Genomic DNA, 14,134 nt, shown 5'->3' on the forward strand with positions numbered 1-14,134 from the left:
AACATGTCTTCTTGAGGTTCTCATCCTGGAGATGGATCATCAAGCCATTTGAAATGTACAGAACTGTGGCTTTTCTACTACCCAAGCCACCAGTACTCGCAGATGAAGACTCAAGTATGGACAGATCAAAGGAACTTACTCTGAAAGTTCCAGAGTTATAAGTACACTAATTACTAAATCCATGAGGAAAATACGAACTTTTGCTATAAAACCTAACGTCTTACCTGCAAGCTGGGAATGTGAACATATTCAAGTTGGTATGCTGTTAACATGTGTCTAGTTTCATGTCCAAAGACAGTGTTCAGAAAACACTTTAAATGGATTTCAAATGCTTATTCCGGGCACTGTGTGTTTCTAATTGGTGGGCTCTAGGTCTGCTCCATGGACACAGCTCCAACAGCACTTGGGAAAGCTGCACTTTTACTGAGGACTTGGCACCCACATGTGTTCGGCCCTTCAGCGTGCAAATGTTTCTGTGTCATGATTCTGTGTGGTCCACAGCTGCCTTCTTCTGGAGAAGGAACTCCCACCTTTGCGGAAGCCTGGCCTCTGCCCAGGCAATGTAAGGCAGGGGGTACCATATAGGATGGTTCTGAAAACTGTTTGCATTTCAACTTTTTAGAGGCAGTTTTCATGTTCTTGCATACCAAATCAATGACGGCAGACTCATCACATATGCTCTTATAAGACAAGGGAAAAAACATTAGATTGGAAATAATCTGAAGTCACGTCTCTACCTCTGACAGAAGATCTGCAGCCCAACCTAGGAAACGGCTGCAAGCAGAGCTGAAGACCCAAGGGCTGCTCTCCCCCCTCACACGTCTTTTGCTTCATTTCTTAGTCAAATGTCTCATGGTTTTGCCCAGTGAACTTGTGCTGCCTCCAGGTGTGAGTCACCCCTCTCCTTCCCCTGGCCATGGGGAGTTAAGGATGAGTGGGAACTGAGCTGTGACAAAAATTAAGACTCTTCATCCAGATCTTTTCTAATGTAGAATACTTGCTCCAAGCCTGCAGTAACCTGCCTTGCCCAGCTTTGTCAGAGTCAGGAACTCACTTGCTGGGGCACCTGTCTTTCTGTCCTGGGTGGAATTATTTGCATGGAAGAGCTTTCACTGACAGAACTGCTGACAGCTGTTTCATACAATGGAGAATCTGTGGTCGCAGGGAGCTGTGTTGACAAGGGCTGCTATGGTGACGGGGACTACAACTCCCCCTCTCCCACCAGGGACACTCTCCCTGACTCTGCCCACAGCTGGAGCACTGTCATTGGACCCTGTGGGATGGCCTCATGAAGCACAGGGGAGGGCAGTGTCCTCCAGACTAGTGGACACTGTGCTGGGTTCTCATCTTGCTTTCCTTACTGTTTGATAAGAAGTCTCTTAATTCTCACAAATTCGTTTCCTATGTCTCCCTAGATTTCTAGGTACCTACAGGTTCTGGAGAAACAGGTCTATGGGAAAGAAGATGTCTCTCTGACAATGGGTGTTGGCAATTCACGCACATTCTCCCCATGTGGACCCTCCAGTCCCAAATGCATGCAGTGGATTTAGACTCTGGTAAGGCCCCATCTGGGCCCATATCCTCCCTCCATAATCTCTCAGAGCCTTAAACCCAAGTAGGAAACGTCACAGGCAGCCAGACAGCAAAAGGAGGGGTAGGGGGGATGGAAGGGTGAGGGTGGCTGGTGGGACCAACCGGCTTGCTGACCTCTGAATTGAAGCTGCTCTGGCCTCCCGGCCGGACGTTGCCAGCATCCCCATCAGCTCGGCGGTGCAGCTCCTGGGTGGTGCGCAGGCGCAGGTGCTCCCGCTCCTCTGGGCCCAGGCGCCACTCCATCTGATCTCTCAGTTTGGACTGTTAGGTGCATGGGAGGGATTTGGGGGTTTTTTTTTTGTTTAATTTAAATTAAAAACAAAGGACTCGAGGTTGGGGATGGTGCAGGGAGGGGGAATAAAGAAAACAAAAATGGGTAAGGCAGACAACTAGAAAACTACCAGATGAAGAAAAGCATGACTAGAAAAAACGACTTAAATGCAGTGGAGTAACAGGATGAAGAGAACAGAACCAAAAAGGGGATGCGCAAAACGATGGGCTGAAAGAACTGTAAAGCAAAGGAAAAGGGGGTGGGTGCAAAACACTGGTGATGAGGCGCATGCAACAGGGATGCACAGATAGAAGACTCAACCACAAGCACACTACCCACGAAGGATACGGAAACAAGGCTCCTCCTTCCTCGTTTGTGGTCGAACAGCAAAAGCCATAATCCAGGGCGGCAGCAGGGTCATGCACCCAAGGGCGATGCATAGGAAAGCAGTCCTTAGAAGGCTACTCGGCTCTGCCCTCCCCTCAGGGAGGGCAGCGGGAGCAAGCTGGCAGCGAGATTTTTCCATCAAAACCATCCTTCTCTGAGAACTGTGCTCCTCTCCCCCCTTCTGGCTCATCTTCCAGTGGGAGGGTTTGGGAGGGAGGCTGGCTGCCTAGGGCCTTTGAGAACTGTACTCTGTCCCTTTGACAATTAACCCAGGTGGGGATCAAACGCTCCTGAGCGAGTCTGCTAAGTATCCTGACTGTGAAATGAGTTTGTACTTTGTTTTAAAATCCTCCTTGTTTCTTCTTCGGGATAGCTGGTTGTTTGAGACACCAAAAAAAGGAGAAAGGACGCACTGCATCGATCCCTATCGCTTCCATTGGGATTAGCCTTGCGTCAGGAGGGAGGGTCTCTAAGCCAAGAGTAGCGGTGCATTTAAAATAAGAGAGGAGAAAGGAAAATAAAATAAAAGAGAACTTAAAAAAAAAGGAAAGGAAAGAATAGAAACCCAACCAATAGAAAGGATTTGGTTGACACTTGAGGCTTTAGTACAATGCAGGTTTGAAATCATAACCAAGCAGCCGTGAGCAGAATGAGTTCGAGTGCAGCAATGCCAGCGAGAAGGAAGAAGAGCAACACGGAGCAGGGAGGCAGAGCCAGGAGCCCCCTTACCTGCAGGTCGGGGACCAGCTCCTTCCCCAGGTTCCCGATGGGGGAGTCCCGGGATACGGAGGTCATGGTGGAGAGGAAGCTGGACTCTGTGAGCTGAGGCAAGGGGGACAGGCCTTCCAGGCGCTCCCGAAGACCATCCCCAATCCGGTTCACCTGTTCCAGGAAGGCCTGAAGCTCTTTCCTGAAAGCCTTCATCCTTGAGTTGATGGTCCCCAGCAGCTGGGATTCACTCTTGCCACCCTCACCCTTCTCCCCTGCCCCCTGGACTCCAGGCCCCAGTGAGGCCTCGCTGCTCCCCTGCGGCCCTGAGCTGTCCCCAAAGCCATTGGTATCTGTGATGAGCCTCTCCACGGTCCGCTCGAGCCTCTCGGCCTCCTGCTTTATGCTCACCAAGTACTCGGAGTCCTCCTTGGCCCTCAAGAGCTCCACTGGACACAGCTCACTTGCCTCCGACGGTTTTCCGCTGCTGAAGCCCGAAGTCTTCTCGAACATCTCCTCCGAGTCACTCTCACCACCTATAGGGCCTTCCCGCTTGGGCTGGGGCGGACGGCCTTCCTCCCCATCGCTCTCCTTCTTCCCCACGTCACTGTCAGCATCGCTGTCCCGGGGACTGGGGGCACGCAGCCCCAGGTGGGCAGCCAGGTCGTAGTGCTGGACGTTGGACAAGAGCACCCGGTTCTCATACTGCAGCTTCAGCACCTTTCCACTCAACTCATTGATCTGCAGCCGGGCCGACTTCAGCTCCTCCTGCAGCGGGACGCCACTCGTGCCCTTGCCCGCGCCGTCCCCCAGCCACCCCGGCTCTGGCCGTGGTTCAAACTTGAACTTGCTCAGCTCATGGGTCAACTGCCGGTTGTGGTCCTCGATCTCGGATATGGATCTCCGGAGCAGCTCCGCTTCCTCCTCCACAAACTGCAGGTGTCGGCGGAGCTCTGTGGAGGACTCCAGTGAGTCTGCGAAGGGTGAGGTAGGAATGCTTGGGACGTGGTCCCGGCCCGTCCCCTCTCGCTCATACTGGCTCCGCATGTCCTCCATCTCTGCTTTAAGGCCTCGGTTCTCTACCTCCAGTTCCACAATCTTCCGGCCCAAGATGTTGGCTTCTTCCTCTACCAACTTCAGCCGCAACTTAAGTTCGGCCTCCCTGGTGCTGGGCGGCCCGCCGGCCTCCCCAGTGGGGAGGGGGCTGTCCACGTCCCCATAGAGGGTCTTGTACTTCTGGAGCTCTTGTTCCAGCTCATCCTTCTCCCTTCCCAACTTGGCCATTTTTTTGCGCATCAGGGAGCCTTCCTCTTTGGCAAACTGAAGCTGGCACTTCAAATCGGCACTGTCATCCTGCCAGGAAAGAACAGCCCGAGAGAAGGGTTATTTGAAAATACCAAATGTTCATGTTTTTTATTTCCCTCACACCTCGCCCCCAACACACACACAAACACAAAACACTGATCTTTCCGTCAGTGCCTCGAGTTACAGGTAGAAGGGGCCAGACAAAGCCAAGGCACGCCTGGGGCCTGCATGGCAGGGACATGGCAGGGGCCTACAGTCTGTTGCTTTGTCATAGAAACAAAAGAAATCACAAAATTAGTTCGGAAAAAACGTGCACATGAAAACCATCATACAAATGATAAGTGACGAGGGAGTAAATGACATGAAACCCAATACCCAGCAGTGATGTGGACCCATAATACTTGGTGGATCCAGTGTGGCTAATCGGCAGCACCAGTGAGAGACAGCAGAGCCTGTTGCTGAAGCTTGGTGCAACTTACTTCCGCCACAGGGCAGGCCTCCCTCATCCAACGTGTTCAGCAATCCAGTCATTACCAGGATCGGGAGGCCAGGTGAGCCCAAATCAGAGTCCAATTTTCCACTGATTTGCTGAGAGCTGAGACATGGCAACTGGCCAGTGCCCCTCCCGATCTCCCCATTCCCCTTGTATCACAAGAATGACATGAGGACAAAAATGAGATGGCAGGCATGAGGGTACTTTGGAGTCAAGTGCTGAGTAAGTAAGAAGCTCTGACGGTTAGTATGATTGGTTACTGCAAACCTAAACACCTGGGTTACTCACAACCTTCGCCATGCAAATGCAACGTCACAGCCTGGGTTATGTTCCATTCCCTTTAGTTGCTGGAACACAGCAGGAAATTAAGCACAAAGTCCAAGGCAAGAAGTGTTTCGAAACCTGAGAAGTGGCTCTTATTGGAATAACACAGGATTCTGGAGGGTCACCCAAGGGGCTCACTGTTGTTAAAAGCCCACATTGCTTGACTAAGGTCAAGAAGGAGCTTTTTGGAGAAAGTCAACTCAGTCTGCCCAGTGCAGGTGTCAATGTTTGAAGCTGTATGAACTCTGATTTGATCTTGCACAAATTTGTTTTCTTTTCACATTTAGTGAATGAGAAAAATGACCAGTTTTGTGAATCATCCTTCTTTGATGGCTGACAGAAACTTCAATAGACTGACACGGAGTCAAAGACTTTGGCTAAGGCTTCACAAAGAGAAGTTCAACAAGATGCTCCTTGGTAGTCAAACCCCATCTCTGCAGGGGAGGAGGTGCCATCAAACTAATATCTGGAACCAGCCAACCCTCTGGGAGGGAATAAACTGCCAGACCATCATTTGTAGGGTTGAAGCAGTTTTCACACTTAAAGAAGGTGGCTCAGTCTCTGCCACATTGTAGTCAGAAATTCACCAGTGGGCAAAGATATAGGACATTGACAGCTCCCAACTTTCCTCATTCACCATGCACTAGACCCCTCTCCTCGCTCACCACAAACCCACAGAAGGTAGTAAAAATAAAGACTTAAGGAAAAATCTAAGGTGAGCACTGACAAGCCCTGGTGCTGTGTGTATGTGATCTGAGGAACAACACTCGCTCCTACTGTGTCCTCTCAGCAGGGGATGAGCCCATCCCTTGGGCTGCCCTGGGTCTCACTTGGGCCCCTCTGTCCATAGCACCTTGGACTCATTTCAGAGCCTCAGTGACCTTGTCTCCTTAGGTGTAAAACAGGATTCTTGTTCAGTCACAGGCTGTGGCAGTCAAATGAAAGAATGTCCAGCAAAGTGGTTTGTAAATGGCAAATTACCCTGAAATCAACATTCTTCTTTGCCTGAAATGCAATTAATATTGGAAAAAGGAGACTGTAACTCAGATTTTTACCCCTCTGCACAACAGGAGGGTAATCTATAAATGTCACCAGGAGGAGAGCATGGTCTCTGTGTTCTAAGAACTTATCACATTAAGAATTTGGTTTGTGGTCCTCCCCGGTGATGCAACGGTTGAGCACTAGGCTGCAAAGCTGCCCGCAGCCTCTACAGCACTCGTTCTGTAACAGGGTGGTCCCCAGGAAAGGGGGAGGTTCCCTGCCCCACCCAAGAGAGGGTGAAGCTGAGCAGGAAGAGGAGAAGCTGCAGAAGAGACTGAGGAAGGGAGCAGGATGGAGCCTGGAGACCTGGAGACCTGGAGGAGGCGCATGGAGCCTAGAGACACGTGAAGAAACTGCGCTTGTCTTTTGGTCGTGGACTGGGTGACACAGATGTGGGTGAGACCCATGGGGAGGTGACAATGGCAGCTTTTATCTTGATTTTGATTTTGCTCTTTTCCTTCCGGGTTTGTCTGGTTGTTTCTGACCCTTTTCTGTGGGTCCCCACTGGAAGATGCTTTAGACTTGTGGCAGGCTTTGGGGCCTTGCTCTGGGCCGATCCCATATGGATGGACTTTTACCCACGAGGGGATGGGTAACTTTGGGTGCTTCATTTAGAAACTAGACTCTTTGCCTTACCTGTATTGTTTCCTAGTTTTATTAAAGTTCCTTCCCATTAAAGTCTCATATGTTTTGTGTTGATGTGGCGGATGGCAGAACCCATTTAGAATAGGCAGGTTTGCGGGGTTTGGGCTGCCCCTCTCCCTGTCCTATAACAGTTCGATCCCTGGCCGCTGGTGAGGGTCCCACATGGCGCGCAGACTTCTCCTGCTGGGCCCGCTGCTCCCCTCAGCAGTGTACTTCATCAGCCTGCCTGTTCTGTACCCTGCTCTGTCTCTGGTGAATTCTCTCACCCTCCCATGCTTCTGACTGTACCCAGTGCTTGTATAAATAAATAAATAAATCCTTAAAAAAATAATTTGGTTTGTTTAGGGCTAGGCTGACATAAAAAGAGCTTTGTGATTAACAAGAAATAAGGCCTGTGACACTCCTTGCCAGGGTAATGGTATATTCTTCAAAGGATCCATAGAGAATTCATGGGCTACAAAAGACCTACATTGTACCTAATAATGAAGGAAATGAAGGAAAGGTGTGTTCACTTGTTGATTCATTCTTTCAATAATTATCAAGCACCTACAATCAATATGTACCAAAAATTGGCCTGTTATTTTCATACAACCCAGCTTCTTAGAATTTTCAAAAGTAAAACAATCAAAAGCACCTTTTGTTGTTGTTGTTGTTAACATATATTTGCAAGAAATCCCAACACAAAGGGAGGGTTCTGTGGTTCGCAGTTTAAACACACTGAAGTACACGTGACTGGAGACACTGCCAATATTTCATAAATGGTCCTGTTCAGGAGTGAAAAGCTTGGGACAGGAAGACAGGAGGTGCCCCATGCTGACTTGATAGCCAGTGTTCGTTATTTTTCCCAAATCACCTAAACAATCCTTTCTCCACCTTAAAACACAAAATTCATCTTCGTGCCTGAGGAGGCAGCAGAGATCATGGAAGAGAATGTTGTCAGACCTGGGGAACCCTACCCTCTAGGCACCTCCAGTCTGGAACTCCAGCTGGGGGTGGGGCAAAGGAATGGTATTCCTGCTGTGATGTGTACCCGGTTCCTACTTCCATGGAAACTTTCAAATGGTAAGGCCTTGATAGGGTGGAGTCTGGGGAAGGGCACACAGGGGCAGTTACCTGCACAGTTCAGAAAGCTTTGTCTCCAAAGCAAGAGTCAGGGTCTCAGGTGATCTTTCCTGGGCTTATTCTCCCAAAATGTGAATTTAGAAATCAGGGAAGCGGGTGGGATCTGTCAGAGGCACATGGAACCCTGCTTTTCTTAAGGGCTCTAAACCACGCAGTCCTAAGAACTTACCCGTACCCCACTCTACAGGTATAATACCAAAGAGCTCTCAATGGCCTTGATTTCTGGAAACCTTAAACCTGGCACTATGACCACTTCTTCGACCATTCCCCACAAATTTGACTATAAACCAGAACCATTCTCTCCTGGCTTCTTGAATCTAAACCTGGGTCAGTTTAAGAATCAAGAATCTATGACATAGCCTAACAAGGAAATGCCCATTCATAGATTACCTGAGGATCGAGAAAATATCCAAAAAGTCTTCTTGTTCTTCAAGGAAACTATACCCACACCAGGAATTCTACACACGATTAAGCATGCTGTCATTTCTACTCAACGCCCATGCACTACTATGCCTGCCACCAAGAGAGAGCAGTTTTGAAAAGACAATCTTTGAAGCCAAGGGATTGTGTGTATTTGATGAAGGGGCCAGACTTCCTAGCTCTGGGGGAGGCATCTAGAGCCCCATGGGTAGAGTGGGGGAGTCTCAGGGATGTTGGCTCAGCCTGTTTCGGGGACAAAAAGCCCCTCGTAATAAGATAGGGAATCCCAGCCTCAGCTAGAGCAGCAGAAGATTGGATATCCATCTTATCTTTTAATTGTAGACTTTCTACAACTCTGCCAAGACTCCAGGGGAGGGGTCTCAGCCAAACCCTAAGCTGAAGGATATCGAGCTCTGGTTTCAAGAGATCATCAGATAGCTCCAGGAATGCAGTATGAAAGCAGGTCAAGTCAAACTACACTTGAAACGACCCCTGTTGCAGGCAGAGAAGGCAAGCATGCCATGGAAGGGAGGACACACACAGGACTGTCAGTCAGCACCACCACCAGCTGGAAAGGCCTTGTCAAGCAACAAAAATATATCGCTATGGGTATATATTCTTTAGCTTGCAAGTCTGACGTCTAGCCAGCACCCCAAGCGCTGACTACTTGTGTTCCTACCTTCCGCCGGGGTGCCAGTTTCCTTTGAGTTTTGGTTGTAGACCTGCAGTTCCCAAGGCGCTCCGTTCCACCACTCTGCTGAACAGAAACTCCTTTCTCAATGACACCACAGGCTGAGAGGGCAGCTACCCGTTCACGATGCCCCACGTGTCTCACACCCTCCTGAGGGGCAGCTGCTCCTGTCCTCAGCCTGATCTGCCCACAAGCTGTGCATTCTGTATTGGGGCAGCAGCAACCCTTTTAGGAAAAAGTCTTCCCTGGTTAAGAGCCAGTAACTGGAAACATACTTGAAGCTCAGGAGAGTCGAAGCCCCCAATGCAGGGGACAATAGATTTCAATTTCCCTGTTATCAGCGCGTGTCAACTTGAGCTCAGGCAAGGAGGGTGGAAGAGAAATGTAAATCATTGACATTTCTGCTGTCATGCGGCCTGGTGCTCTGTGAAGGATAGTCTGGGGACCAGTGAATTTGGAGATCTAAGAAACCACAGGGAAGCAAACCACAGGGGCAGGCCAGCCCTGAGGTCTCAGTGTGCTTAGTTACCCAAGTTAATGCATTTCTCTAATTACAACGTGTTCTGATAGCTCAGGGAGCTGATACCCCAATGATGTCTTTGTTCTTTCCAACACCTAATACTAGCAGCAAGTTAAAAAAGAAGAAGAAGAAGACAGGAACCCAGTACAGCAACTGTTCAGAAACACGTAGGCAGTTCTGAAGAATGCATACCATGTTCATAGAAAGGGCTAGGCTTTCACCACCTTTTGGTGAGACTATTTCACTGTCTGTTGGGACAATTTAACATAGAGTTCAGCTTGCACATTAAAAAAAACACCAACACTTAAAACGATACCTTATGAATGACCAGCACCATAGCAGCTGTACTATTTTACTGTGTGAATGACTTCGAAGGCCCAGTTTTTAATCAGTTATGAATACTGCCAGAGACTTAAACTATAGCTAATTATATTTTACACAAAGTCAGTTTATTCTTCTCTTTCTTGAAGAAATCACCAGTTTATCAGAGTGAGACACTAAAGGGAGGAGCTGCTGGTATGGAAGAAAATTTTTCACCCCATGGAGGTTTTGAATGAGTCCAAACTTTTTAGCAGATAATGTTTCTTGGAGTACTTCCAAGGCAATGCTGATTTTTTGAGAAAATTCAAAATGAGATGACTGGTGCTTTAGGAAATGGAACATTAGTATGAAACTTCTGCTTACCTGGTTAAAGGTTTTCTTTTCTTTGTACATTTCCCGACTGCCTCTTCTTTTCAGGGAACTCTGAAATAGATCCAAGTTACATTCAGTTACAGGGGGTCACATGTGGGGGCAGGCATGGGCAGACGCCCTTCCCCCATAAGTTGGGGGCACACACAGCGAGTGGAGGCTCTTTTCCACTGTAAGCAGGATACCACCCAAGAGCCGACTTTTAAATGCAGTTGAATAAGCTTGGTGAGGTCTTCAAATCTCCTAAGAGGTTTTAAATCCTGATTATTGAATTATATAATAATATGTAATTCCTCAATCATAGTTTAATGAAAAAGAAGAGTGGTTTAGATAATTTGTAACATGGCAGGAAGATAAAAAGAGAAGAAAGATAGGAAGTTTTAGAAATAAATATGACATTTCTGGGGTTGATTTACCTCCCTAATTATGCTTTGCTTAGGTTAATATCAAAATTAACTGATGTTTTCTGAGTGCCTATGGGTATATGGAAATGGCCAGTTGAAAAAGTGGTAGGAAAGGAGAGGATAGCTCTTTTTATAGAAGAAATATAATCTAGGGCCTCCCAGGTGGCGCAACTATTGAGCACTGGGTTGCGAAGCTGCCCGCAGTCTCTGCAGCGCCGGTTTGATCCCTGGCCACTGGGCGAGGGTCCCACATGGTGCGCAGACCTCTCCTGCCGCCCGCTGCTCCCCTCAGCAGTGTACTTCGGTCCTTCTGCCTGTTCTACTCCCCACTCTGGCTCTGGTGAATTCTCTCACCCTCCCGCGCTTCTGACTGTACCCAGTGCTTGCATAAATAAATAAATCTTTAAAAAAACAAAAACAAAACAAAACAAAGAAATATAATCTAGGTTGCAAAGTTCTTCATGAGCAGGCCACTCCATCCCGCGATTCACCCTACATATTAAAAGCTTTATACATTTCATAATTTATTCATATGTGAAGGAACCCTGGCTATGTTCTTCAAGGAAATGGGTCCCTGCTTAGTTTTATGTGCATTACAAGTGCACCTCTTCCTGCTACAGGCAAGACATGTGTCAAGAGTATGAAGAGAATAGTCAAGGGATGTCTGAGGTTCCTGCTAAAGTATGAAGATAGAAAAAAATGACTGGAAAAAGAGTGAGAAGCATCCAGGGGAAGGTTAAGGTAATCCTGAGACAGGTTGGAAGAAAGCAGTTTGGAAAGTGCAGCTTTGCTGCATTCCTACCGACCTTGACAAGCCTGTGAGAGGAAAGGGATTCTCTGGGCTATTGCCACCCAACCTACTTCCTCTCGGCAGCTGGGTTCAGATTTGCAGCCTGAAGCTCATCTTGAAGTGGCTCTTCATTCCTTTGCTGCTATTCCCCCATCAAGGGGCTCTCATGCAAGTCACTTACATCACAGCTAGACCTTAGCTAGTTAATTCAGTCCTGTTTGCATAGTGAGTGTCTCACCTGGACCACTAGGCCAAGACATTTATAGGAAGAATTTCAGGGCTAAGAAACAATCTAAATTTTTGTTGTCCCTTAGCCTCAAGGATGCTGGAGGCCTGTGAAAAAAGGGGTAATTGGGAGGAGGGGTGAGAGAGTATGGACTCAGCAAGGGGTGCAGAAGCTTCACTCTGAACCCACCTGCAGAATGGCTTTATTTCCTTTAGCCTTTCTCATAAAAGCATGATCCAAACAAAAACAAAACAAAACAAAAAAAAAAACAACAAAAACAAAACAACAAAACAAAAAAAACAAAACAAGTTTCTTCTAAGAGGTTACATTAAGCCTGTCTTATAAAGGTTCTGGTTTTTATACCCATAATAAATAGGTTTTCCAGGAATCTCCACAATGCAGTGAAGGAGGGATTCTTTGTTTTGAATGAGCTGAGTAAGGTGAATAGGGCTTTAATAGGGACCACGTCAGCATTCAAAGCACAAGGTGAGTCTAAACCAACCCACGCATCATATTCTTCCAGTGAAGGGAAAACAGACTCTACATGTGCTGAAAAAAAGCCATTTAGAAGTGAGAGGGAAGCTAGAAGTGGAGACAGAAGTTTCTGAAAGTCTATGCAGAATCACACTGCTGCTGTATTTCTGGTGCTGCGGAAGGCGGGAGGAGCAGATTATGGGTGTGCCTCCTGCTGGGGTGGGGGTTGGGGCAGATAGGAACCTGTGCACAGATTCCTGCTACCCTGACCTGCTGCTGGGTCTCTTTCCCTTGCAGAGTTCTGCCTCTGAGGCTGTGGATGGATTCACAGAAGAGGCAGGGAGTTGTGGGACCAGGTCCCCCCAACACTCACACAGAGCTCCCAGTCACTGTAGCAATTATAGTGAAAAACATTGCAAGGATTAAAGTTAACCAGAAATTTGCAGGACCTGTGAAAGAAATCACAAAACTTTGGTGATGTTGTAAGACATGTTGTGAATATGTCACAAAGCTCCCAAATCATTTTATAAGTACGATGTTATCTGAACCAAATTCCTTCCCACCCCACTTTCTCTCCCTGCTATAACACACACACACACACACACACACACACACACACACACACATTTTGTGTATCTGTAAGGGTGGTAAGATAACTTGACAAGATGACTGGAAAATGCATCTGGAACAGGGCTTGGCAAACCATTGCCTTGGAACAATTCAACCCACAGCCTATCTTGTAAACAAGTTTCATCTGAAGTGCAGCCCTGTTTACTTGTTTATGGTCTGTGACTGATCTGCATCACCAAAGCAGAGGTGAGCAGTAGTGACAAACCATATGGCCTGCAGAGCCTAAATATTTACTATCTGGTTCTTTTCATCTGATCTAGAAAAATGAAGTGCTAAAAAGACCCAAGAACAATTTAAAAAGGAGGAATAAATTGATGCAAAATACAATATAATGGAAACAAAACAGAAAGCTCAGAAATAGACTCAAGAGTATATGAAATTTTAAAATTGGTAATATTTTAAAACAGTGAGGGGAAATGGATTATTTGATATATATTGGGGGGAAACTGGCTAACACGGGAAAATATACTGTGATCCATACCATGTATCAGAAAAAAAAATCCAGATGAATCAAACATTTAGAAGCAAGAAATCATAAAAGAACTAGAAAGGTGGAGATGAATTTCTATTTAATATTGGGCCATGCATGGCCTTTATAAATAAAAAGGCAAAAGCAGAAACAATCAAGGCAGATTGACAGAGTGAATCAATGAGATCTTTAACTTTTTATATATTGAAAGAAACAACATGATCAAAAGTCAAATGGCAAAGTAAAAGGTTTTTCTAGCACATAACAGACAAAAGAATAATATTTTGCAAACAACAGAAAAACTACCTTAATGACAATCTAAATACATGATTAGCAGTAATTAAAACAATTAAGCAATTAAAACAAGGTATCATTTTTTAACTAAGAGCATCACAGGCCAAAAGAAGTATGACACTATGAGGGGGCTTGCACACAGACCAGTGAGTGGGGGGCAGCCAGCATTTCAGGCTAAGATTCTAGCTAAGATACCCTAAGGGAATACGCAGAGCTCTGTGCCAAGATTTATGGGTAAAAATGCTTATTACTGTGGAGATAATAACAATTTAAGAACACTAAAAGATTCAGGATATACAGTACATTAAAAGGAAAATGCAGATTACAAACAGCATGTATTTTGTGATTTTGATCTAGTATAAATACATATGTAAATTATATGCAAAAAAGAGAAAAGTGATTGGCAAATATATATAAAAATGTTAATAATGACCATCTTCATGTGATAGAATAATGGGTGACCTTAATTCTCTTTACTGTGGCTTTTCATGAGTTTCAAATTCTCTACAGTGAATGCTGTTTTATTTGCAATAAAAAAAACTTAAAATTTTCACCTTATATAGGTCAGAGAAAGGAAGCTATCACTAATCTCTATGTAGCATTACGGTGGCACATCATTAGATGTTATTCACCAATT

At 46.4% G+C, this 14,134-nt stretch overlaps 1 protein-coding gene across 1 annotated transcript in view; it reads right to left on the reverse strand.

Moving 5' to 3' along the window:
• The window catches only part of MTCL1 (microtubule crosslinking factor 1), a gene marked incomplete at both ends in the record, with an annotated part of 125,344 nt that overhangs the window by 46,303 nt on the left and 64,907 nt on the right, over positions 1-14,134 (reverse strand). The window contains 3 exons of the mRNA XM_084252675.1: positions 1,708-1,854; positions 2,981-4,312; positions 10,205-10,264. Of these exons, the coding sequence (XP_084108801.1) occupies positions 1,708-1,854; positions 2,981-4,312; positions 10,205-10,264 (1,539 nt within the window). The remainder of the gene's footprint in view (positions 1-1,707; positions 1,855-2,980; positions 4,313-10,204; positions 10,265-14,134) is intronic.

Source organism: Talpa europaea, assembly GCF_964194135.1.
Source record: "Talpa europaea genome assembly, chromosome: 13".
Taxonomy (NCBI): Eukaryota; Metazoa; Chordata; class Mammalia; order Eulipotyphla; family Talpidae; genus Talpa; species Talpa europaea.